Genomic DNA, 26,136 nt, shown 5'->3' with positions numbered 1-26,136 from the left:
ATTCCCCTGTGATTTGCCACCAGTGGATAGACCAAGACACGGAGTAGGCTGGAATCCCATGAGAAGCACCTTGGTATTATTCTATCGATGACTTCCTAATTAGAAAAACTAACTAGTTCAAACTGCCCTAGATAGGAGAGCCCAATACCTACCCAAGGCAGGGAAATGTGGTGGCTTCCCTTGCTGCAGAGCACGGGCTCTTGGATGTGCAGGCTTCCGTAGCTGTGGTGCACAGGCTTAGTTGCCCTGCGGCATGTGGAATCTTCCCAGACCAGATGCAATGAATGCCCCCTGCACTGGCAGGCAGACCCTTACCCACTGAACCACCAGGGAAGTCCTAACTCTATCTCTTGACTCATAAACAGGGAGGGTCTAAGGTTGATCCCCAGTAACATCTGGGATACAGTGGTTTGGCTACAGATAAGGAGACTGGCTGTGGTCTACCCTGCAAGTGGGTCTGATCATCCTACTGGGAGGCATAGCTGTGGTCCCTCTCAACTTATGTTGCCTAAGATAAATAGGCAGCAAGCTCCTATTGGTGCAAGCTCCCACCAGCGCAATGAATTGGACTGCCTCTTGGGGTGACTGATGCTCCTGAAAAGAATTCTTTGCTGGATACATGAAAGGGCAGGGTGGTGGAAGGCTGTTTAGAAATGGCTCTGATACACTGCCCTGACAACTTTGCCACAGGAGGTAAAGGTAAAGTGGAGGCTTGACCACTGTCCAATTTGAGTCTTGTCAGAACACATTATGATTCCTCCTGGAATAAGGGGAGATAAGCAGCCTGGTAAAGAGCCACCTTCTTTTGGGAGATTCCATAAAGCCATTTCTCATCCCTTTGCCTAGTTTCAGTGAAGTGTAGGCCTTTCCACCTTGCCACACCCTTCTCCCCCAACTTAGAGTGTAAGGGCAGGTCATAAAATTGTCTGATTGCAGCTGAGTTATTAATAGTTGGCTTCTCAGCTGCAGAGAGATCTACCATAAAGCTCCCTGTCATCTGGTCCCTCTGGTTCAGTGTCATCCTGTGGCTGGGGAAAGCTGGCACGAGGCTGGCCTTGCTTTTGCTGTCTGTGTGAGTAATAGCAGTCTTGATCCATTGGGGCTTATCATCTCCTTACTAGCTGGATCTCATAGAAGTATGGTAGACACATCTTGCTAGGTGTATGCACAGATTTGTGCACAATGATTTGTGGCCCTGTTGGCTACCATGCTGCACTTAGGGAATGTTTGACTTTAAAAAAAAAATTTTTTTTTTGGCTGCTCTGGGTCTTGGTTGCTGCACTTGGGATTTCTCTAGCTGTGGCAAGCAGGGCCTACTCTCTTGTTGCCAAACACAGGCTCTAGGTCCTTTGGGCTTCATTAGTTGCAGCTCATGGGTTCAGTAGTTGTGGCACACAGGCTTAGTTGCTCTGCAGCATGTGCTCTGCGGAATCCTCCAGAACCAGGGACCGAATCCATGTCATCTGCATTGGCAGGCAGCTTTTTAACCACTGGACCTCCAGGGAAGTCCTTGACCTCTTGATAGAGGGGAACCTTTGGGAGTAATGAGAAAGTTCTCTGTTTTGATCTGAGTGATGATTAAACCTGTATATTCATTTATACTTGAGTTTTAAACTCATCAAACAGTATACGTAAGACTTGTGCCACATACTTTGTTGTGTCTAAGTTAAAAAAAAAAACTTACCAGAGAACCAATAAGAGCTCTTGAAAATAAGCTTATGATTGCCAAAATGAAAAATTCAATAGACAGGTTGGAAGATAAATTTCCTAGACCACAAGGACAAAGCACAGAAACACAGAGGATAATGGATCCAGATTACCTCTAAAACCTTAGTAACAGGCAAGTCAGTTAGCAAATAAACCTAGAAAAATGTTTCTGATGGTAATAAATGAAAATGGGAGTTAAAACAATGAAGTGGGTTTGAAAATCTGGCTAATCAACAAAAAAGCTGCTTAAGCAATTTCCAAGTTTGTAATTGATGGTGGAAGCTGGCACAACTCTTTTGGGGAGCAATAGAATGCCAAGTATCCTCAGTCTTATCAGTCCTAATCTTTTGAGCAGGTAACCTCACAGCTGCAAATTTGTCCTAAGGTAATAATTTTAATTTTTAAAAATATTTATTTAGTTTTGGCTGCACCAGGTCTTAGTTGTGGTTCGTGGGCTCAGTAGTTGCCCTGTGGCATGTGGGATCTTATTTTCCCAACCAGGGATCGAACCTGAGTCCTCTGCACTGCAGGGAAGATTTTTAACCCTTGGACCACCACGCACATCCCAAGGTAATAATTTTAAAAGAAGACAAATGTGGGATTCATAGTGATGTTCACTAGTGTGGTTTAGTATGCTGCGAAATTATAAACCCAGATGTCCAGTAAAAGAACAAGCGAGAAATGTATGGGTCTTCGTTAATTGCAAACTCAGAGAGGGAATTGTGATTAACGCACGGTACCACCAGGAGGCAGCACTCCCTTTGCCCGAGGAGCGTAATTGCATCAAGTGAAGGATACCTCCACGGAGCTGAGAGGGGGCCGGAAAACGCTCTCCACCCTTCGGTTGGTGAAATAGAGGAGGGCTGTTTCTGCTATTGGTAGTTCAGGTGCTGACATCTAGGAAGAGTCAGGAAACATCAAGTCACGCGTCCGTCCTCGCGGCTCCACGGCGCGCCGAGGCCGGGGTCCGGGCTGCGGCTGCGCATTGCGGACCCTCTGCTGGCGCCAGGGGTCACGGCGCAGACCGCACCGGAAGCGCCCGGGCCGGCCGGCGGGAGCCGAGCGAGGGCCGCGCGTGGCCCGACTGGCCGGGCTCGGCGCGGCGCACCACGGGCGGCGGCGGCGGCGGCGGGGCCGGGGCGGCGCGGGGGCGCGGCGAGGCTGTCCTCGCCCCGCACGCCGCTCGGGCCGGCGGCCGTGAGAGGGGAAGCCCGGCGCCCCGGCAGTCGGGCCCCTCTGGGAACGACCGGAGGGCAGACGCCCGCCTTCGCCGCGTCACTGCGCGGGCCGCTGGCCCCGGGGGTGTGAGGGCGCGCAGCGCGGCCGGCGGGGCCCAGGGCGGCGCGGAGGCCCGCCGCGGACGGTAACGCGCTGGGCGGGCGCGGACGGGGCTCCGGCGGCGGCCCCGGCCGAGGTCGGCCTGGGCGTCAGGAGCGCGTACGGTGGTGGTGCTTCGGGGTCGGAGGTGGCTCTGGCCCCCTCACCGGACAGTGGCCCTTGCGGTCCTGCGCCCGGCCGAGCCCCGGAGCGCCGCGGGCTGGGAGGGCCGGGAGAGGGCTGCGGGCGGCAGGCGGGCGGGCCGGCCAGTGGCCGAAGACCCTGTGGCAGGTGCCGGCCCTCCTCGGTGATCCCACTTTCTCTCCCCAGCTCTCCACCTCCTGTGCCCTGGACCCAGCCTACCAGAGCTAAAAATATTGCCCGGACGCTCCTGAGCGGAATCAGATCGTGCTAAGTAGGGCACAACGCTGCGGCGGTAGAGCGTCTCAGCCCCAAGGTTGGAAGAAGGCTCTGGAGCGGCCGCTCCCGCCCCCGCTCGCCCGGCTGCTAGAGCTCTCTCAGCCCCGCAGGCAAGTGCGGGCCACGGGCGGTGGTGGAGGGCGCTGATGCTCTTAAGATGCCCCCCACAGCCTCGCAGCTGTGCCTAGCTTCTCCCCACCCAGGGGATCTTCGACATCATCACCGCGGGCCTCCGAGGGGGTCCCTTAAATGCTCTGTAAGCAGAGGCTGAAAGTTGCCCACTGTGGGAGTTAGAACAGGGAGAGGACTCTGTTCGAAACATAAGCCGTGGCTGCTGCTTTTTTTTTTAATTCATTCTCTATTCCTGAATAAGAGGAGCTGTGCCAGGAAGTGTTTTTGGTGAGTACCAGTCTGATCCAAGCAGGCAGGGAGAAAGGCTTTCTTGTTAGTCTCTTGGAGCTTTGGCTGTATCCTTTAAATCAAAATAGATACCAGTTTATTCCTCTGAAATTAGAGACTCATGGCCAGGGAGCCTGGACACCTGCGTCCTTTCACTGGCTGTGTCTTTCTTGTAGGCAAGCTCTGTGGGCGGCTGGTTATACCAAGAAGTTGTATGGCTAGCTCAGGAGTCACAGCTGGAAAGTTTTGTGATCCGGTTGTTTTTTAATGGCATCCACGTGGGAGAGAGTGTCACATCCACCCTAGGGGCAGAGGTGCTACCATGACCAGGCTGGACTGCCCTCAGATGTGCTTAGTCTTACTAGTGCTTTCTGTGTCTCAGCCAGGAGAATACAACCCAGGTTGGGTCCATAGCCAGTGTTAGGATTCCGTGCTTAGAAGCTGTCTTTTCTTTTCTTAAATGTATATCTCCCATATTTAAAATTGTTTTTAATTGAAGGATAATTGCTTTAGAGTCTTGTTGATTTCTGCCATAACAGGAATTGTTGTTTAGTCTCTTAAGTTGTGTCCGACTCTTTGTGACCCTGTGGACTGCAGCACGGCAGGCTTCCCTGTCCTTCACTATTTCTGGGAGTTTGCTCAAACTCATGTCCATTGAGTCAGTGAATCAACAGGAGTTAGCCATAAGTATACATACGTCACCTCCCTCTTGAACCTCCCTTCCAGCTGCCTCCCCATCCCACCCTGCCAGGTCGTCACAGAGCACTAGAAGCTTTTGTTCCTTTGGAGTCATGCAAATTGGTGTCCCTCAGGAGCAGGAACTCACTGGGACATTTGGTGGAAAGACCACCAAGGGATTTTTGCTTGCCAGAGCTACATCTGATGCCCCTCCAGCCAGGTGTGTGTGGAGGCCAGTATGAAGCTGAAAAAGCAGGTGACAGTGTGTGGGGCTGCTATCTTCTGCGTGGCTGTCTTCTCGCTCTACCTCATGTTGGACCGAGTACAGCATGACCCTGCTCGACACCAGAACGGTGGGAACTTCCCCCGGGTGAGTCAGTCCTGGCTGCTAACGTCTGCCTGTATAGATTATCCAGGATCAGGTTATTGCTCCAGCTGGAGAGTCATGGCAGCCCAGGTCAACAGGCAGATTTTCTAGAAAGCTGTAGGCAATGATGGCAAAAAAGGAAGGAGAGAGGAAAGAATGGCACTGGGTACTGCTGCTCTGTCCGCCTGAATTCTTGGCAGACATTGCTTGTGGATTGCAGCCTTCCCTCCCACTAAGCCCCGGTGCAATCCTTGTCAGCAAACGGTGCTCCAGGTAGGCAGCACGATTGTCGAGAATAGGCATGGGAGGTGAAATCCTTGCCATCCGTAAGCTAGAGAGTGAGGATGCTCCCAGCCCAAGTGGGCTGCAGTCCTCAGTAGTGAATCAGACCACACCTGTTACCTTCTGGCCCTGTAGGCTTCTGGTCCTGCCTTCGATTCGGGAAGGAAGGATCATAGTCAGGCCTCAGGTGGTGAGCCGCATGCAGTGATCCTCCTTGTGACGTAGGGAGCTGGAGGTGACTGCTTTCTGCTTTTTCGCGGGCAGAGTCAGATATCTGTGCTTCAGAACCGCATTGAACAGCTGGAACAGCTGTTGGAGGAGAACCATGAGATCATCAGCCACATCAAAGACTCTGTGCTGGAGCTGACAGCCAACGTAGAGGGCCCACCCGCCCTGCTGCCCTACTATGTGGCCAACGGCTCCTGGGTGGTGCCGCCAGAGCCCCGGCCCAGCTTCTTCTCCATCTCCCCTCAAGACTGCCAGTTTGCTTTGGGGGGCCGCGGCGAGAAGCCAGAGCTGCAGGTAAGAGTCAGAGCCGGCAGGGACCCCCAGTGGCCGTGGCCGGGGCACTGAGCTGCTCTCCTCCTGCCTGGCAGATGCTGACTGTATCAGAGGAGTTACCGTTTGACAACGTGGATGGTGGCGTGTGGAAGCAAGGCTTCGACATTTCCTACAGCCCGCACGACTGGGACACCGAAGACCTGCAGGTGTTTGTGGTCCCCCACTCTCACAATGACCCCGGTGAGTGAGTGCCCAGCACGCCCCGGGACCCAAGGAGAGAGCGTTTGGTCTTTTTTTAAATTGATTTGTGTGGCCGCACTGGGTCTTTGTTGCTAGGCGGGCTTTTCTCTAGGTGTGGTGAGCGTGGGCTGCTGTCTAGTTGTTATGTGAGGGCTTCTCATTGTGGGGGCTTCTCTTGTTGCAGAGCACAGGGGGCCCTAGAGCATCTGGGCTCAGCAGTTGCGGCTCCCAGGCTCTAGAGCACAGGCTCAGTAGCTGTGGCACGTGGGCATGTGGGATCACCCTGGACCAGAGAGCGAACCCATCTCTCCTGCACTGGCAGGCAGGCTCTTTACCACTGAGACACCAGAGAAGCCCTGTTTATTTTACTTTTTTAAGTTGGAATATAGTGGATTTACAATGTTCTTTTAGTTTCAGGAGTACCGCAAAGTGAATCATTTATACATATGTATACTCTTTCATAGATTCTTTTCTTTTATAGGTCATTTCAGAGTATTGAGTTCCCTATGCTATACAGTAGGTCCTACAGTTAGCTATCTATTTTATATATACAGTAGTGTGTTTATGTCAATCCCAGTCTCCCAATTTATTCCTCTCCCCTCTTTCTCCTGGTAACCATAAGTTTGTTTTATATGCCTGTGGGTCTGTTTTCTGTTTTCGAAAGAAATTCATTTGTACCATTTGTTTAGATTCCATATATAAGCAGTATCATATGATATTTGTTTTTCTCAGTCTGACTTAACTTCACTCAGTATGACAGTCTCTAGGACCATCCAAGTTGCTGCAAATGGTATTCCTTTCATTCCTTTTTATGGCTGAGTAATATTCCATTGTTTGTATACACCGCGTCCCCTTTATGCATTCCTCTGCTGAGGGACATTTAGGTTGTTTCCATGTCTTGGTTAATAGTAACAGTGCTGCAGTGAACATGGGGGTGTGTATCTTTTCGAGTTCTGGTTTTCTCCAAGTATATGCTCAGGAGTGGGACTGCTGAGTCATACAGTGGTTCTATATCTAGTTTTTTTTAAGGAGCCTCCATACTGTTCTCCATCATGGTTGTATGAGTTTATATTCCCACCAACAGTGTAGGAGGGCTCCCTTTTCTCCATACCCTGTCTAGCTAGACTTTTTGATGATGGGAATTCTGACTGGTGTGAGGTGATAACCATACTGTAGTTTTTATTTGCATTTCTTTACTAGTTAACAGTGTTAAGTGTTTTTTTCACGTGCTTTTTGGCTGTCTGTATATCTTTGGAGATATGTCTATTTAGGTTTTCTGCCCTTTTTTTAATTGGGTTGTTTATTTTTTTGGTATTGAGCTGCATGAGTTGTTTATTTTGGAGATTAATCCTTTGTTGGTTGATTTATTTGCAAATATTTTCTTCTGTTGTCTTTTTGTTTTGCATATAGTTTCCTTTACTGTGCAAAAGCCTTTAAGTTTAATTAGGCCCCATTTGCTTATTTTTGGTTTTTATTTTCATTACTCTTAAGAGGTGGATCAAAAAAAGATGTGATTTATGTCAGAGAGTGTTCTGCCTACATTTTCCTCTGAGAGCTGTATATAGTATCTGGTCTTAGGTTTAGGTCTTTAATCCATTTTGAGTTTATTTTGTGTATGGTGTTAGGTAATGTTCTGAGTTCATTCTTTTACATGTAGCTGTCCACTTTTCCAAACACCACTTACTGAAGAGACTGTTTAGTCTCCATTGTATATTCTTACCCCTTTTGTCATAGGTTAGGTGACCATAGGTGTGTGGGTTTATCTGTGGGCTTTCTATCTTACTCTATTGATTTCTGGTTTTGTGCTCATACCATACTGTTTTGATTACAGTAGCTTTGTAGTATAGTCTGAAGTCAGGGAACCTGGTTGCTCCAGTCCCATTTTTCCTTCTCAAGGTTGCTTTGGCTTGGGTGGGCCTTCTGGTGGCAAAAGTAAGGGAGGGACAGTTGAAGAAGATGGTAGCATCCTCAGGGGACCCTTTTTTGGCTCCTCCAGGCTGGCTCAAGACCTTTGACAAGTACTACACAGAACAGACCCAGCACATCCTCAACAACATGGTGTCCAAGCTGCAGGAGGATCCCCGGCGGCGCTTCATCTGGGCAGAAGTCTCCTTCTTCGCCAAGTGGTGGGACAACATCAGTGCCCACAAGAGAGCAGCAGTCCGAAGGCCAGTGCCCACTGGGGAGGCAGGAGGCCCCTCTGGGTCCTAGGATGGGTGTGAAGTCCTTTCCTGGAGCTGTGGGTGCCAGGGAGAGGCAAGAGGAGACACGGCAGAGATGAGGTGTGGTGGTAGAGGGACCAGGGACAAGGAGGCAGGAATGGATTTGAGGGTCACTAGTATTAGGAAGAAAGCTGAGCGCCGAAGAATTAATGCTTTTGAACTGTGATGTTGGAGAAGACTCTTGAGAGTCTCTTGGACTGCAAGGAGATCCAACCAGTCCATTCTAAAGGAGATCAGTCCTGGGTTCCTTCCTTTGAAAGGAATGATGCTAAAGCTGAAACTCCAGTACTTTGGCCACTTCATGTGAAGAGTTGACTCATTGGAAAAGACTCTGATGCTGGGAGGGATTGGAGGCAGGAGGAGAAGGGGATGACAGAGGATGAGATGGCTGGATGGCATCACCGACTCGATGGACGTGAGTTTGAGTGAACTCCAGGAGTTGGTGATGGACAGGGAGGCCTGGCATGCTGCGATTCATGGGGTTGCAAAGAGTCGGACATGACTGAGCGACTGAACTGAGTATTAGGAAAAATCACAGTAGGGGGTAGAAAATGGAGGGTCTGGCCCTGGAAATGCAGACTGAGTCCAGGGATGAACAGAGCCAGAACAGCTGGAGGTTGGCTGGAGGGAAAGGAGGGCGCGTGTCTATTCTCGTGGTTGGTCCTGGGTTCAGGTAAACTGGCTCAGTAAGGCCAGTGCACACAGGTCGCCTCCTTGGTTGGCAGGACTGGGCAGAGGGTCTCTACCCCATGCTGAGTGTGCGCTCTTATCTCCAGGCTGGTGGGAAACGGGCAGCTGGAGATTGCAACAGGAGGCTGGGTGATGCCGGATGAGGCCAACTCCCACTATTTTGCATTGATTGACCAGCTCATTGAGGGCCACCAGTGGCTGGAGAAGAACCTGGGTGAGTCCAGGCTCAGGAGCCGGAGTCTGCTCCTGTCACTGGGCCAGAGGACAGCAGTGGGGCTGTAAGGCCCAGGGTGGGCAGAGGATGCTTCCTTTCAAGGCTGATTGCACCAGCATGGTTGCAGGGAGATGGCAGGAGGGGCTGTGGGGCCAAGGACCCAGTGGCCAAGTCCTGGGGCGTTCAGGCCTCTGACTTCTGTGCCCCTGCCCAGGTGCAACTCCGCGCTCGGGCTGGGCGGTGGACCCCTTTGGATACAGCCCCACCATGCCTTACCTGCTGCGCCGTGCCAACCTGACCAGCATGCTCATTCAGAGGGTACACTACGCCATCAAGAAGCACTTTGCTGCCAGCCACAGCCTGGAGTTCATGTGGAGGCAGGCCTGGGGTAAGGCCAGGTAGGGTGGAGGGGGTCGCAGTGGTAGTTCTCCCGGGGGAAGGGCAGGGGTTTCAGAAATAAGACCCACCAGTCCTTCAGAGCACTGGTGTAGACCATCAGAAGCGCTCGCCTTCAGGTTAGGTAGGGGATAGCATTGATATCCCTGGCCGCTGCAGAGCCTGTCTGTCCCCTGGAGGAGCCATGGGCTCCCCTGCCCTCTTTGATCCTGACCCTGGCCAGCATGTCCTCGCAGCCTTGATGGTAGTTCCCGCCTTTAGCTGGAGTAGTTACTTCCCCCGCCGGCTTCCCTGAGCCCAGCTCCAGGACCTGACTCTTTGGCTTGTCTTCCATAGACTCGGACGCCAACACAGACATCTTCTGCCACATGATGCCTTTCTACAGCTACGATGTCCCCCATACGTGTGGCCCGGATCCCAAGATCTGCTGCCAGTTTGATTTCAAGCGCTTGCCTGGTGGGCGTATCAGCTGCCCTTGGAAGGTGCCGCCCCGGGCTATCACGGAGGCCAATGTGGCTGAGAGGTGCTTGGTCCCAGCCCTGGACTGGGTGTGGTGGTGCCCTTCTCCCTGTGCAGACACGTCTGGGCTGTGCTGCAAGGCGGGCTTCAGGTTCCATGGTCATAAAATGGGGGCAGGGTCTGTTGGTGAGTTCAGGCCCACAGCCCCTGCAGTGACAATTCTTTTAGTGCGTTTTCCTGGAAAACCAGAGTGGCTGTAAGGAACCACCTTTTCCAGGAGGGTTTTATTTTCCCAAATGAGCATGTTTTCCAGGGTCCTCAGAAACTAATGTTGGAGCCAGTGGACTGCCTCAGAGGCAAATGATTCTCAGATTAGTGCAGCGCTTTCCAACCTTCAGCCTGCTGTGCCTTCATTAAGCTCAGGCCTCCTGCCTTGGCTTGAAGTCGGCCAGGATCCTCAGGCTCTGTGCACCTGGAGTCTCATTCAGATGCACATTCTGTCCTGCCCCACAGAAAACAGACCCATTCCCTTTGAGAAAATCCTTGGGGACCCCTAAAGATGTTGCTGAAATGGCTCCCCCAGGAAAAGGTGGGTTAAGAGAGAGCTAGACATTGATGCAGCCAGAATTGGACTGGCCTTAAGAATGTAACCAGTTGAACTGGTTTTTGTGTTGCAATACTCCAGTTTCCATGACATCCAAGAGGTGAAACATGTGACCAAAAGCAAAAGAAAGTAGTCTTCTGTTTCTAGAATCCAAAAATCTAAATGCTGCTTCCAAGTAAAAACCTTAAGCTTTTAAGGCACACTTTTTCTTGGAGCAGCAGCTGTGATCTAAGGGTAGGCAAGGTTTACAGAGCAAGTCATGGGAAATAGCCTCATTTTCTCCTTTAAAAGGCTTACAGGGCTGATAAATTAGGGGAAGGTGGTATTTGAGGAGTCCGTCCTTGAGAACAAGATGGCAAAGAACAAACTGGACCAAGTCCATTAGTGGCTGGTTGAACTGTGACACGTGACATGCCCCTCACCAGACTTGTCTAAAAAGAGAGCGGTGTTAATGCAACAGGGCTGTTTTTCTATTGATTATATTAGTGATTGGGATGAAAAAGAAAATAACATGTTTATATATAGTTACTGCTATGTGCCAGGCACTGTTCTAAGTGTTTAACAAATACTAGTTCATATTAAATCTCACAATACTGTGATAGTGGGCCCTGATGATAGGCAGTCTCCTCATTGGATGGAAACCAAGGCCCAGAGAGGTTCGGTAAGTTGCCCAAGGCTGCACAGCTAGTGCCTGCCCAGCTGGTGTCGGTGCCGTCCGGCCCCCCGGTCTGGTCTCTTCACTCCGGGGCTGTGCTGCGTCACTGGAGACAGAGTGAAGCTGGAGTGTCAGAGTCAGGGTCCCAGAAGATCTCAAGAGGTTATATAACTGTAAGGTTCTACCCTTAGCGTCCGTAAACAGGATAGGAAAGTTCAGGATGAGAAAAGGTCTTGCTGGGCCACAGGCACCGTCAGCATGGTGGGGTGAGCATGGGGGCTGCCAAACACGCCTGTGTGAACACATGGCCACTCTGGCCATCCCAGGAGGGTGGCCTGCCTCCGGTGGACGTGCCTGGTCAGTGCTGGGCCCTGCACTCCGGGTTCCTGGCCGATGGGCTACTCAAAGACGTGCCGGTGAGAGGGTTCCCAGCTGCCCTGCAGGAGCCAGAGAGACGGAAGAGCGGGGATTGCAGAGCCTGACGAGGAAGCCCGGGGCAACGCTCCCACATCTTGGTTGTCTGAGGGACCGACATGGGCATGGAGGGCTGACTTGCTCTCTGCAGCATCCAGGGCAGAACTGGGGCCAGGGAACTGAAGCCATGCCTCGGGAAGAACTCTAGTCGCCCAGAGAACCCCGGGCTCCCTGGGGCTGGGTTTCCCACCCACGAGCCGAATGAGCCGGTGACAGGGGTGTATGAGGGGGCCCCTCGGGCTGGCTCCCCTCAGGATCCGGTGATGTGAGGCTCCGCGTGAGCCGGTTCCCCTCCCCACCCACAGGGCAGGCCTGCTCCTGGACCAATACAGGAAGAAGTCCCGGCTCTTCCGGAGCAACGTGCTCCTGGTGCCGCTGGGCGATGACTTCCGCTACGACAAGCCCCAGGAGTGGGACGCCCAGTTCTTCAACTACCAGCGGCTCTTCGACTTCCTCAACAGCAAGCCTGATCTCCATGTGCAGGTGTGAAGGGACACCGAGCTGGGGAGGGGCCTCGGTGGGGCTGCAGCCCAGCCCTTCTGTGCGGTCTCCTGCTCCCCGAGACCACTCCAGAGCAGGGGTACATTCGCAATTCTTGGGTGTGTTTTTCCTTTTTTGTCACAATTCTTTCCCAGGCTCCCCAGCTTCTGTGAGGTCCAGGCCACACAGGGACTACCCTCTGCATAGACCAGATTGCTCCCCCTCACCCCCAGCTGTGGCGGGGAGCCAGAATTCCCAGAAGACTCTGGAGCTGATGGAAGGGGGTTTTGGGGTCCCCACAGGCCCAGTTTGGCACCCTCTCCGACTATTTTGACGCTCTATACAAGAGGACAGGGGTGGAGCCGGGGGCCCGGCCTCCAGGTTTCCCTGTGCTGAGTGGGGATTTCTTCTCCTACGCGGACCGGGAGGACCACTACTGGACAGGCTATTACACTTCACGGCCTTTCTACAAGAACCTGGACCGCGTCCTGGAAGCACACCTGCGGTGAGACGCCCCGCTTCCAGGCTGGAGGGAGAAGGGTTCAAGGGGGTGCTGGATTGGCTGAGCAGGGACGTGAAGGGCATGGAGACCATGACACAGAGAAGGGGAGGAAGGAAGAGGCGTGGGGCTTGCAGAGCGAGAGTGGGCCCAGGGGAGCTGTGTGGCAGGAGGCCGACTTGTCTATCTGGGCAGGGGTGCAGAGATTCTGTACAGCCTGGCTGTGGCTCACGCCCGCCGCGCTGGACTGGCCAGCCAGTTCCCACTCTCAAACTTCGCCCTTCTGATGGACGCTCGGCGCACACTGGGGCTCTTCCAGCACCATGATGCAATCACGGGCACTGCCAAGGAGGCCGTTGTGGTGGACTATGGGGTCAGGTGGGAGTCCCCTCCTCTTCCCCATCCACTCTATGCTGCTGCCCACCATCCCCAATATGAGAATGCACCGGGTGGTCGGTGGGCTGGCCTGCTGGGGGCTCGCCCTGCCAGCCGGTGGACAGTCTCTCAGTGGTCACCTCTCCCCTGGTCCCTCTCCTGCCCGCCCTCCCAGGCTTCTGCGCTCCCTTGTCAGCCTGAAACAGGTCATCATGAACGCAGCTCACTACCTGGTGCTGGGGGACAAGAAGGCCTACCACTTTGACCCAGAGGTGCCCTTCCTGCAGATGGTGAGCCCCACTGCTGCGTCTGCCCGAGGGGACCTCTGGTGTGCGGGCCTAGGCCGAGAGCTGTGGTGCAAGGGCCTTGCTCTTTTCCCTCCCTTCCTGGGGTGAGAGATCCCTGCCCAGCACGGCTGCTGGTCCCCATCAGGACAGGTTGGGGTCTGGGGAGGCAAGTCTCTGAGTCAGGCTGAGCCATACGATGGTTCTCCCCTCCCCCTGACTTAATTCCAGGATGACACCCGCTTAAATCACGACACGCTTCCAGAGCGCACAGTGATCCAGCTGGAATCCTCACCCAGGTGAGCCTGGCTCTCCGCCGCTCCCAGCTGCCGCCGCACTCTGAGGGACTCCTGGCCTGGCCGTGTTCCTGCTCCTGTTCCTCCAGAGCAGGGGCCTCCTGGGCGAGCCTGCCTTCTGCTCACAGGTACGTGGTGCTGTTCAACCCACTGGAGCAGGAGCGGCTCAGCGTGGTGTCCCTGCTGGTGAGCTCACCCCGGGTGCGCGTGCTTTCGGAGGAGGGTCAGCCCCTGGCCGTGCAGGTCAGCGCACACTGGAGCTCTGCCACCGACATGGTCCCTGATGTCTATCAGGTGAGGGGGGCTTGGCATGTGGGGCCCTGCCACTGCCCTCTCTGCTGATCCTCGGCCCCTCCCCGGGGCCTCAGGCTGTCTCTTGACACTGGCTTCCCAACCTCCTGCTCGCAGCCTTCTTACTCCCTGTGTTGGGGACTGGCGTCTTGAGGAGAGGAGTCGCCTGGAGTTTGGTCACTCCTGGGGTTTGAGTCTGTCCTTGAGAGGAAGGTGACGTTTGCTGTAGTGTGATAGTAGGAAGGACGGCAGTTACGTTGTTCCATTATTCATTCTTTCAGCAGATTTATCTTGAAATCTTACGTGTGGTTACCATTTCATGGTTTTCTGGGTATCATTGGAGACTCATGAAAGTCTTGATGAGGGGCAAGTCGCCTCACCTGCCCTTTCAGAGGTGACAAAGGCCCCCCCCAGTGGGTGCAGGATTTGCTTGGGCTCTTGGGCCAGAACCCCAGGCCCGTGTCCGAGGCCATCAGCCCTCTCGTGCCTGCAGGTGTCTGTGCCTGTCCGCCTGCCAGCGCTGGGTCTTGGCGTGCTGCAGCTGCAGCAGGGCCTGGATGGGCCCCGCACTCTGCCCTCCTCCGTGCGCGTCTACCTACATGGGCGGCCGCTGTCTGTCAGCAGGAACGAGGCGTTCCCTCTCCGTGTCATTGACTCTGGCACCAGTGACTTTGCCCTCAGCAACCGCTACATGCAGGTCTGGTTCTCAGGCCTTACCGGGCTCCTCAAGGTAAAGGGCCAGGGGCTGGGCGCTGGAGCGGGTCACACAAGCTGCCTCCAGCCTGTGAGCGCTGCCACCTGGCTGGCGGTGGACCTGGGAGGGGACCGTGCCAGCCCCGAGCCAACAGCACAGGGAAGCAGCGCTGGGCTCCTTGGGGAGGTTCGTCCGTGCCCTCCCAGGGGGCAGGCCTGATGTGCTGGTGTGGGGCCAGGGGTCAGGGCTGTGTTTCTTGGCAGAGCGTCCGAAGGGTGGATGAGGAGCAGGAACAGCGGGTGGACATGGAGTTCCTCGTCTATGGCACCCGCTCGTCCAAAGACAAGAGTGGAGCCTACCTCTTCCTGCCTGACGGCGAGGCCAAGGTACCCTGAGGACACCCCACAGACCCCAGGGGGCCCTGGGAGGCTTCACGAGCGGTGGGCATGAGGAGGGGCATGGGCCTTCCTCCAGGCGTCTCCTGCCTGCCAAGGCGCCTCACCCGCTGCCCCCGCGGGGGGTGGGGGTCCGAGGAGCACCACCCAGGGCCTGGGCCTGGTTCGGCCTGGGTCTCAGCCCAGAGCCTGCTGGCAACAAGTCCCGCTGCTTGACCCCAGCCGGCTTCTCCCTATTTTGCTCACATGCCGGGGATTCAGCCTCCCCCTGCTCTTTTCCCAGCCCTACGTCCCCAGGGACCCACCCGTGCTGCGCGTCACAGAAGGCCCTTTCTTCTCAGAGGTGGTTGCCTGCTACGAGCATGTTCACCAGGTGGTCCGGCTGTATAACCTGCCGGGTGAGCCCTGCAGACGGAGAACGTGGGGAGGGAGGCGTGGCTCCGTGGGTTGTGACACACTCTTGCCCCTGCCCGCTGTCTGTGTCTGTTCGCACATCTGTCCCCAGAAAGCATGTTGTTGAGCTTTCTTGGAGTAGAGCTTGGCCGGAAGCGCTGGGACTCACCTGGGGCACCCTCTCTGGCTGTTGCTCGTTCCACTCAGCCTCTGTCTTTGTCCTGCACCCAGGGGTGGAGGGGCTGTCCCTGGATGTGTCTTCCTTGGTGGACATCCGGGACTACGTCAACAAGGAGCTGGCCCTGCGCATTCACACTGACATCAACAGCCAGGGCATCTTCTTCACGGACCTCAACGGCTTTCAGGTGACGCCTCAGGCCCGGGGCCCAGAGACCCCACGGAGTACAGAGCTTGACAGTGTTTACTGCCTGCATCTCAGGCCCTGGCGGGTGATCTGCTCTGATAGAGAAGGAGAAATCGGAGCATGATGGGGGCCCAAAGGGGGCTGGGACGCCCCTGATCGGCTGGTCTCGCCCACAGGTGCAGCCCCGACGGTATCTGAAGAAGCTGCCCCTGCAGGCCAACTTCTACCCCATGCCCGTCATGGCCTACCTCCAGGACGCTCAGAACCGCCTCACGCTGCACACAGCCCAGGCCCTGGGTGTCTCCAGCCTCCACAATGGTGAGTAGGGAGCAGGCGCTTTGTGTGTGTGGTAGGAGAGGTGTAGAGGGCAAGCTTGAGAAGCCCATCCCTGTCCCCTCGTGGTCCTCTCCCTGTCAGCCACAAGCCCAGTGGAGGATGACAGGAAGGCAGCTCCCTGCTGTCGCCCCCTCTCCCTGGTGCCGGCAGCTGTGGGGGTGACGGGAGGGGGCGGCCTGTTGGATCCCTTCCAGAAGCAGTGGGCAGTGAGGGGGATCGTCCGCTGAGGTGGGTGTGCGCCTTCTCCTGGGGGCCAGGGTAGGGACAGGTGGAACAGTGTCTTCAGGGTTAGGATGAATTATTCAGCAAAAGAGAAGAATGTGTCCTGTCTTTCTGCTAGCCGTCATTAAGAGACAATGACCAAAAAGAGAGAAGGGCGGTCTCGAGAATCAGAAGGAGGGCCTGAGAGGACCGACCTAAGCCAGACGCCCGGGCAGCGCAGGTGGCTCCTGTGTCCTGGGGTGAAGCGAACAGTCGGCACCTGGGGCCTTCCGAGGCCGTCAGGCTGGCCGCCTTTGGGCTGGAACGTTTGGCAGGGCTGAGCCAAGTGTGCCCGATCCAGGCTCCGCGGGGCCCGCAGCGAGCACAGTGGGGACCTGGCCCCTGCTGGAAGGCCTGTGCCTCTGCTGCCCCTTTGCCCGTGGTCACCCCGGCTATAAGACTCCCCACTCAGCCGAGTGTCCTGCCTCAGCCCCCTGCCCTTTTGGAAAACAGTGTGCTCACGGTGGTGGCTTTACCTGCAAGGGAGCTGTTTTAGGATCGGGGGTGTGTTTCTGAGGTTGCTCAGGGTGAAAACCAAGGAGGTACAGAAGTTGGGGTCTGGGAAGGGGACACGGGAGGGCAGGTAGGGCTCTCTATATGGGCTCCCCTGAAGAGAGTCTTAAAAAAAAGGTGCTGGGAAAAATCCTCGTTCCCACATGGATACGCTTTGAGCCCCTCCCCCAGGAATATTTTTAAAGGAAAGGAGAGGTGATCGATCACCTGCTGTTTGACTGTTCTCTCGCTCCCTCGTTTTGATGGTGGGCGGAGTTGGGATCTGTCCTGCCTAGAACCACAGTGGGAAGCATGTGTTCCAGTCACAACAGAATCTGCCCAACTTGACAAAACCTGGCTTGGGTCAGGGTCTCTGCAGCAGCTTCCCGTGGCAGTTCACAGGGTTTTATGGTTGCTGCTTGCTTTGTTGCGTATAGGCAGCCCAGAGACGGGTCCCTGCCTAGGCACCCAGACCGGTCCTACTACTGAGCCATGGAACACACACGGGCAGTGAGCCGCCAGAGTCACACCCTTCCCTCGGCCCTTTCCAGCTCCCAGTTTCTTGGCTGCTTTGCTCCCTGAGTGACTCGCCTTGCAGCCAGGCTTTCCCCTCGGGCCTTGGGTGGGCTGCTTCCAGAGGCTGGCATCTGCTTGGGGTCGAGGGAGGCAGGCCGGGGGCTCACAGTGAACTCCCCCAGGCCAGCTAGAGGTGATCTTGGACCGGAGACTGATGCAGGACGACAACCGGGGCCTTGGCCAAGGGCTCAAGGACAACAAGAGAACCTGCAACCACTTCCGCCTCCTGTTGGAACGGCGAACCCTGGGCAGGGAGGTGAGTTCTGGGCCTCCCCCCGGGAGCCAGGTCAGGCTAGGCCCGCGGGTAGCCCTGGGTTCCAGCCCCGGCCTGGGAGCCTCCTCGAGGCGCGCAGGTGTAGCCAGAGTAGGGCCTGATCCTGGGTCGGCGGGAAGTGAGTCTGACGCTCTGCTGCTCCATCTCACGCAGCCTGGCACCTCCCTCTCCACAGCTCCCTGTCGTCTGTGCCTCCATGTGCTCATCTCTCACCTCCCCACCCTTCCCTGTGTCCTCTTCCCCTCTCTGTTGCTGCCCCAATCATCTCACGGCTTTCTTTGCCCCCACCAGCCTGGCTTTTTCTCCAAACTGGCAGCCATGTTTAGGGGCTTGATCTTTCACAGCAGCAGGAACAGGAACCGAGAGGTAAGGGCCAGTGATGGGGTGTCAAACTAGCCTTAGTGATGTGTAGCTGGAGTTGGAGTCCCTGGTGGCAGAGCCTGCTGCCCGATCCCTCGTCTGGGGCTTGGTCGCTCACTCGTCAAATAGCTGCTGGGCTCTTGCTGTGCTGAGAGGGCAGCAAATACATATGATACTGACTCTGCGCTCTAGGAATTGACTCGTGAGTAGGGGTGGGGGATGAGCTGTGTGTGTGCAGATTAAAAGTAGGAAATGGGTATGTCCCCGGGTCCTGAGGAATGAGAGAACGTAGTGGAATCCAGGACAGCTTCCTGGAGGAGGGGTCATCCATGAGCGTCTCTGAGCGGAGGTCTGCCCTACACGTTTGAACCAAGGCACAGGGTGGGAGGCAAGAAAGAATGTGAAGGGTAAGGGCCATGAATTCATTCAGTTGGATCAGAGCCACCTGTCCGGTGTGACAGCCACTAGCCTTGTGTGGCCATTTAAATGTATTCAAAACTAAATATAATGACAGGTTCCGTTCTTCATTCAGACTAGTCATATTCCAAGGGGTACCTGCTGTGCTAGTGCAGATGTAGCGTATTTCCACGGCTGCAAAAAGTTCTAGTGGCCAGTGTGAGCTGCCATGGAGGGTGGTTTGGGGCAGACAAAACGGGCCTGGAGTGCCTGGCAAAGACTTTGGACTTTCTCCTGGAGGCCAGTAGGCACCTGAGCTGAAGGAATGCTCGAGGACTCTGCTCAAGGCATATCACTCCCTCAGTGGGGACCCGGGTGGGTTTTCAGGGTGGCTGCTTCGAGGCTGTTTATGCAGGAAGCAGTGTTGGTGGCTTGAACTGAGCCCTGGGAGGGAGGGACTGGAGGTGGATTGAGGGCCCTGCCGAGGGGGAGTGGCGGTCACGTCTGAGGGGAGGGTGAGATTTGGACAACAGGAAGGAGACGCTACCAGCATGATTTAGAAAGCTGAGCTCAGGCCTGTGAGCATGACATCCCCGTTAGCTGACCAAGGAGTGGGGACCGCTGGGTTCAAGCATCAGGGTGGGTCAAGCTTGAAACTGGGGTTGCCCCAGAGGCTTTCTCCATCAGAGACCCAGCCTTCGTGGTGAAGTGTCTGTCTTCCCTTCTCCCTACTCTGAGAATCTCCATGGTAGGAGACATTGCTGATGGGAGCATGAGGAAGCAAAAAGCCCCCAGAGTTAGAGGTGTGGTGGCCTGGTGAGGTCACCTGTCCTAAGCTGTGTGAGGCCGGAAGCGACTGCATTTGAAGGGTTCTGGAGTCAGGTACCCCATGTACCCAGACACGTCAGGGACGCTCTCTGCAAAGGAGCCGACAGGCTGTGCTTCATCCTCCTGCTCCCCTGGTGCTGCGTCCTCAGCCAGACCTCGACCCATCCTGCAGGTCCGCGAGGGCTCCTCTGCAAGCTTCCCGTCCCTCCTCAGCCACCTGACCTCCATGTACCTGAACACCCCTGTGCTCGCCCTGCCTGTGGCCAGGAGGCAGGCCCCCGGCCCTGCTCTGCGCTCTTTTCACCCTCTGGCCTCCTCACTGCCCTGTGACTTCCACCTGCTCAACGTGCGGACGCTCCAGGCTGAGGTGAGTGTCTAGTTCAGCGCTGGATCTCCTGAGTGGACCTTGCCTCTCCTCCTCCAGACTCCACTCCATCCAACCCTGCCTTCCTGGCAGAGGTGCTGCCCACCTGTGAGCCCTGCAGAGGCCCTTCCCCGCCCCACACCCACACGCATGCCCCCACACCCACACGCATGCCCCCACACCCACACGCATGCCCCCACACCCACACGCATGCCCCCACACCCACACACACGCGCACACACACATGCACTGCCCCGTGTGTCTGTCACCAGGAGGATGGCTTGCCCTCGGCAGAAACTGCGCTCCTCTTACACCGCAAGGGTTTTGACTGTGGCCTTGAGGCCAAGAACTTGGGTTTCAACTGCACCACCAGCCAAGGCAAGGTGAGCAGGGCCCTGGTGTGGGAAGGGAGCAGAGGGCAGGGAAACAGAGCACCAGGAACAGTGGGTAGAGAGCTCGGTGAGGCAGGCAGCCAGTGGGGAGGTGGGCAGGGTTACTCTGGGACTTCATGGAGAGAAGGGGGAGAAGCTGGTGACGTGTTTTCAAGGCCTCTGAGGCCTGGCAGGGGCTGGTTCCAGGTGAGGTGTCCAGGTAGAGAACTTTGGTTCCACGTGTATGAACCTGCGTTAAACAAACAGAAACACCATGAGTTAAAAACCAAAAGCCGTCATACTCTAGTCATTGTTTAAGCCGGCAAAGACTAGCACTGATCAATGCGTCTGTGTGCTGGTGCCAGTGATTCAGAGGTAAATCAAGACGTGGTCCCTGCTGGGACTCCCCTGGCAGTCCAGTGGTTAGGTCTCAGCACTTTCCCTCCTGCGGGCCAGGTTCAACCCCTGGTTGGGAAACTGAGATCCTGCAAAGCCTCGCACGGTGTGGAAAGAAAAAGAAAAAACAGAGTCCTTGTCGTCAGAGACCGCACAGCTCAGTGCAGCAGTTCCCACCCTGAGGTTCTGCAGACTGAGTGCGTGTGTAGGCGCTTGCTCTGTGTGGAGAGGCCCGTGCTGAAGTGAGGGTCATACAGGTCACGCAGAGGAAGAGCAGCAGCACGAGGCGGGCCAGCACCCAGCACTGCCCTGCGCCTTCTCCCTCCACACAGGTGGCCCTGGGCAGCCTCTTCCACGGCCTGGATGTGGTTTTCCTGCAGCCAACCTCCTTGACCCTGCTGTACCCTCTGGCCTCGCCCTCCAATAGCACTGACGTCTATGTGGAGCCCATGGAGATCGCCACCTTCCGCCTTCGCTTGGGCTAGGTCTCCTTGTGGCCTGAAGGGAGGATTCATCCACGGAGACTGGTCTCGTCACATGAGATCGGGTTGGGCAAGCCACACCCGGTATCCTGTCCCGATCTACCTCTCAGAACCACGACAGACTGGGCTCTGCCCTCGTTTCCCCTTTATCGTTGCTTCTGTGCAGGGGCAGCCCACAGGCCCCGTGTTGGGTGGACAGGTAGGGCAGCGCGCTGAGATGCAGCAGGGAAGGCCCTTGCTCAGAGAGGGCAATGCCGGCCTCTGCTTTGGGGGTTTGTGTCCACTTCGTGGGGCACCGGCTCAGGCACCCACCCTCTCCCCCAAATGGGATGGAGGAGAAGCAGGGGAGGCTGAGTGGGCCAGAGCCTGGCGTCAGGCTCACAGTGGGCGGCAGCTGGCTCTAGGGGAGTCCCGTCGTTGTGTAAGGACACATGTCCTGATGTGACGAGCAGGAGCGGAGCAACACCAGGCGGAGGGGCTGGGGACCGAGGGGTAGCTGTGGCTGCCGTGTGGCAGGAAGGACTCGTGACTGTCATGGCCGCAGGGCATAGGACACTTCAGGTACCAAAACCCCCATCTCAGACTGGGCACTTGGTCTGCGTGTTGATTTGTGGGGTGAGGGAGGGGCCGCCCTGCTTGACTCCTCTTCGGTTCCTGCACGCTGTCCACCACTCTCCCCAGGAGCCACTTCCTATCACAGAAGCGTTTGATCCGTCACATTTCCTTTCCCTGGAAAGAAAGTGAAGCTTCCAACTTGAGAAGGCTTTCGACATCATCCTTGCAGGCCTGAAGCTTCTCCTTGCACATCCTTCTGCAGAAGTCTTTGCGGGGAACTAGGGAGACATAAACTAAATTAGGAGGCACCGTGGCTGCTCATCAGCCTTCATTGCAGCTTTGATTATTAGAGAAAAATTTATTATAGTCTCTACAGACGCTGAAACAACATTTGGTAGAATTTAAAATCTGTCCCTTATTAAACAATATTTGGTAAAATTTAAAATCCATCCCTTATTAAACTCTTAGTAAGTTAAAGGTTAGGCGGAAACATCCTAACCTAGATAAAGGGTGTCTCCATCTGAAACCCACAGTCAGTGGCATTCTAAAGATCCAGCCACCACAGACATTCCCAGTAAAGTCAGAGGTTCACCAAGGCTATACAGTTACTTAGCTGTGTTCTGGCACTACTAACCCCTGCAGTGTGGCAGATAGGAGCGGTGAGCAAAAGTTCCAAAATAGCCATCCAATACAATCCAAGAGGATCAACTCAAGACCTTAATAGAGCATTCTGTATGTCGATTCAAACAATGCATGTTGCATTTCTGTAAAGATTCTGGTTTTCTGCAAATCATCCCATAAATTCGATGCATTCCAGTGAGATTAGATACTTTTTGGAATTTGACAGGTTCCAAAATTTTCAACATCTGTTAGATCATAGAAAAAGCAAGAAAATTCCAGAAAAACATCTGCTTCATTGACTACGCTAAAACCTTTGATTGCGTGGATCACAACAAACTGTGGAAAATTCTTAAAGAGATGGGAATACCAGACCACCTTACCTGCCTCCTAAGAAACCTGTATGAAAGTCAAGAAACAACAGTTAGAACCAGACATGGAACAATGGACTGGTTCAAAAATGGGTATATATTGTCACCCTGCTTATTATATACAGAATACATCGTGCAAAATGCTGGGCTGGATGGAGCACAAGCTGGAATCAAGATTTCCAGGAGAAAGGTCAGTAACCTCAGATATGCAGATGACACCACCCTTATGGGAGAAAGGGAAGAAGAACTAAAGAGCCTCTTGACAAAGGTGAAAGAGGAAAGTGAAAAAGGTGGCTTAAAACTCAGCATTCAAAAAACTAAGATCATGGCATCCAGCCCCATTGCTTCATGGAAAACAGATGGGGAAACAGTGACAGACTTTATTTTCTTGGGCTTCAAAATCACTGTGGATGGTGACTACAGCCATGAAATTAAAAGATGCTTGCTTCTTGGAAGAAAAGCTATGACAAACCTAGTCAGCATATTAAAAAGCAGTGACATTACTTTGCTGACAGAGGTCCGTATAGTCAAAGCTATGGTTTTTCCAGCAGTCATTTACGAATTGTGAGAGTTGGACCATAAAGAAGGCTAAGCGCTGAAGAATTGATGCTTTTGAACTGTGATGTTGGAGGAAATTCTTGAGAGTTCCTTGGACAGCAGGGAGATCAAACCAGTCAATCCTAAAGGAAATCAAACCCTGAATATTCTTTGGAAGGACTGATGCTGAATCTCCAGTACTTTGACCACCTGATTTCAAAGAGCTGATTCATTGGAAAAGACCCTAACGCTAGGAAAGATTGAAGGCAGGAGAAGGGGATGACAGAGGTTGAGATGGTTGAATGGTATCACTGACTCAATGGACGTGAGTTTGAGCAAGCTCTGGGAGATGGTGAAGGACAGGGAAGCCTGGCATGCTGCAGTCCATGGGGTCGCAAAGAGTCGGATATGACTTAGCGACTGAACAGCAACAGCGCTCGTTTGGAAGAATAAACGTGTGAGACTACTAAAAACTCTGAGTGCACAGCGGGTGGGTGGGGCAGTGGTGCTGGGTGAAAGACACTAGATTCCCGGGGGCCCTGGGGCAGGATCAGACTGCTGGAGCCGGAGGGGGAGCCCGCATCAGACCCAGGCGTGAGGGGCTCAGTGCAGGACAGGGGAGTGTTCTAAGTGGGAAAAAGATGGACTATTTAATGAAGACCACGATAACTGCCTATTAAAACAGGAGCTCTCTACCTCACAGTTTGCACAAAAAGTAGCACCAGAGGGAAAAAACAAAAAATTGAACTCCAGAATTACTGAGGAAAATATAGGATATTTTTATATTCCAGTGTGGAAAGAAAGGTCTTTTCTGAACAGAAGGCTTGAAAGCTATAATAAGGGAAAAGATAAACAGATTTTACCACCAAAAATATGCATAAAGTTTGTTTATGATGGAAACCACCAAGTTAAAACACAAATGACTGGGAAAAATATTTGCAGCACTTCAAAACTTGGTGTGTACAATCACTTCAGGAGAATAACTTGCTTTGAGCTCCTTAGAGCAAGTCATGGGGCCTACTAAGCAGTGACCAGCTGAGTTTTTCTGGGTCGCCCAGGATCATTGCTGCCAGGCCAGGCCACGTGGCATCCTGTCTGTGTCACAGTGAAAGAATGAAGATTATCAGAGAATGTGACACATTCTGTGGGTCACACAAAGAATGAAGTGCTGAGCACAGTGCCTGGTACATTTAATACAGTGAAGTCGCTCAGTCGTGTCCAACTCTGCGACCCCATGGACTGTAGCCCACCAGGCTCCTCCATCCATGGGATTTTCCAGGCAAGAATACTGGAGTGGGTTGCCATTTCCTTCTCCAGATCTTCCCAACCCAGGGATTGAACCCTGGTTTCCTTCATTGTAGGCAGACACTTTACCATCTGAACCACCAGGGACGTGCTCAGTAAATATGAGCTACAGTCATGTTCATTAAGGATGCTAAGCAATTACATTATAGCTGGTGTTATTTACTAGTATAACTTATAATCCAGTTTTAAGGGCAAACCCCCTAGGAAATTAGTAAAATAAAGGCTATTCTCTTTGGAGGTATTAGATGTGCAAAGAGGTTATTCATCTGCCAGGGACTGAAGTGTTCATTCCTACATACTGGCCTCTTAGAACCCCATTAGGCAGCATTGCTCAAGGTGTGGTCCACCATCACCAGAATTACTCATTGAAAGCCCAGCTGCCCGGCCTGTGCTGGCCGGCACACTGAAGGGGCGTCTGTGCAGCAGAGCCACGGGTCCCCAAGACTGACTTGTGACCAGAACAAGAAACGAAACCCTCCCTCAGCGCGCGGGAGGAGAAACAGACTCCTTGGCACAGCCTGTTGAACCAGTCTCTGGGGGCAGGGACCAAAGAGTCCACACTGAAAACAAGCTCCCAGGTGAGTCTGCTGCGCTTGTAACTTGGAAAAGGGCCTGCTGTTTTAAGGCTAGCAGTAACCCTTTCTCATGGAGCTCTGGCCCTGAGGCCTCACAATTCTGAGGGTTACATCAAAACCAGAACCAGATCCCTAATGTATACTTAAGGAGGTGTTTGCAATTCAGGAAGGTGGATTACTTGTGCTTGGTTGAAATTTTTTAAATAGACTTTTCAGCTTCCATTTCTTAAACGATGCTAAATTTTACATACTTTGATCCGATTTGTTTTAAGTATTAACACTGTATGGACTCATAACTACCATCTTTGTTCTGACAGATTTCCCTTTATGGTATGTGGTAGAAAAAAATGATGCCTCTTTTGCCCTTTGTAGTAGAATGCATATTTCCAGTTCAGAAATACTTAAAATATGTATGTAAGTAATCCAGTTTATAAAATGTGATGTTCAGAATACAATAGCCTTGTTAGAAACCATGGGATTAAGAGTTGGTCTCTTTCTAGGTTAGATTAATACTTGGACTTTCCTGGTGGTCCAGTGGTTAAAACTTGGGCTTCCACTGCAAGGGGTCCAGGTTTGATCCCTGATCAGGGAGCTAAGATCCTATGTGCCATGTAGCATGACAGGAAAAAAAAAGATCAGTGCCTGGAATTAAGAATGTAAGTGCATTAACCTATAAATCATACTCTGGAATTGGAAAGAACTTAGAGATCATTGTGTCAATATAATTTGATAACCTAATGTTTAACTTCTAGTTAATATTTCTCAGTGTTTTATTTTTTAAAAAATTAACCAGGGACCTTAGGCGTAAGGAAGAAATTGGGAGGAAAGAGAGCCACGGGGGCAGATACCATTTGCCCATGAGTGAATGCCTGCTTTCAATGCAGGATCCTCTGTTAAGGAATATGGGATTTCTCTTCAATTACAAACATGTATGATGTCCCAGAAAGGCATGTAGAGCTCATTTAGTCCAACCCTCTCATTTTACAAATAAGCTGAGACCCACAGAGGTTACATGAACTCCCCTATGCCAGTGGCAGAGCCAATTCAGTGTTCTTTCCAGTATACAGTATCGATGCCAGGCTATTACACGAATCCATTTTCAGTGAAATAAAACACATTAAAAAAAGCAAAACACAGAGCCAGCACACGAGAGAAACAACTTCAACCACTGGCAATGGATAGGATTCTATTCCTCTCTGTCTCTCCCCATGAAGAGCCATTGTGTTTCCAGGAAGAAAGGAGGACTAAGGTGGCCAGCTGGAACCATGAAGAGAACGGCCAACTTACTGGGTCCCCCTGCACAGGGTGGGCAGGCTATACTGCACTCTGATTCAGCTTGCCCA

At 53.5% G+C, this 26,136-nt stretch overlaps 1 protein-coding gene across 1 annotated transcript; it reads left to right on the top strand.

Annotated features, from left to right (window-relative positions):
• The first annotated feature begins 4,759 nt into the window (after positions 1-4,759).
• On the top strand, positions 4,760-25,233 carry MAN2A2 (mannosidase alpha class 2A member 2). Its single transcript, XM_068990873.1, has 23 exons — positions 4,760-4,891; positions 5,435-5,692; positions 5,767-5,911; positions 7,908-8,079; positions 8,910-9,037; positions 9,252-9,425; positions 9,770-9,956; positions 11,931-12,108; positions 12,408-12,610; positions 12,800-12,982; positions 13,155-13,269; positions 13,495-13,562; positions 13,688-13,853; positions 14,344-14,580; positions 14,808-14,930; positions 15,223-15,337; positions 15,564-15,697; positions 15,873-16,014; positions 17,484-17,617; positions 17,927-18,001; positions 19,392-19,586; positions 19,856-19,966; positions 20,683-25,233. Exons 1-23 carry the CDS (start codon positions 4,760-4,762, stop codon positions 20,833-20,835), a joined length of 3,528 nt encoding a protein of 1,175 aa, XP_068846974.1. The 3' UTR covers positions 20,836-25,233.
• The last annotated feature ends 903 nt before the right edge of the window (positions 25,234-26,136 follow it).

This window comes from Capricornis sumatraensis, chromosome 19 (assembly GCF_032405125.1).
Source record: "Capricornis sumatraensis isolate serow.1 chromosome 19, serow.2, whole genome shotgun sequence".
Taxonomy (NCBI): Eukaryota; Metazoa; Chordata; class Mammalia; order Artiodactyla; family Bovidae; genus Capricornis; species Capricornis sumatraensis.
Note: the sequence above shows the minus strand (reverse complement) of the source record. Positions and strands in the feature narration are given on the sequence as shown.

Excerpts from the sequence above, each read along its gene's own strand:
- MAN2A2 (XM_068990873.1), top strand. The coding sequence starts at position 4,760 with ATGAAGCTGAAAAAGCAGGTGACAGTGTGTGGGGCTGCTATCTTCTGC. Across the intron at positions 14,931-15,222 it reads TGCCTGACGGCGAGGCCAAG|CCCTACGTCCCCAGGGACCC; the intron begins GTACCCTGAGGA and ends CTCTTTTCCCAG. Across the intron at positions 18,002-19,391 it reads GCAGGAACAGGAACCGAGAG|GTCCGCGAGGGCTCCTCTGC; the intron begins GTAAGGGCCAGT and ends CCCATCCTGCAG.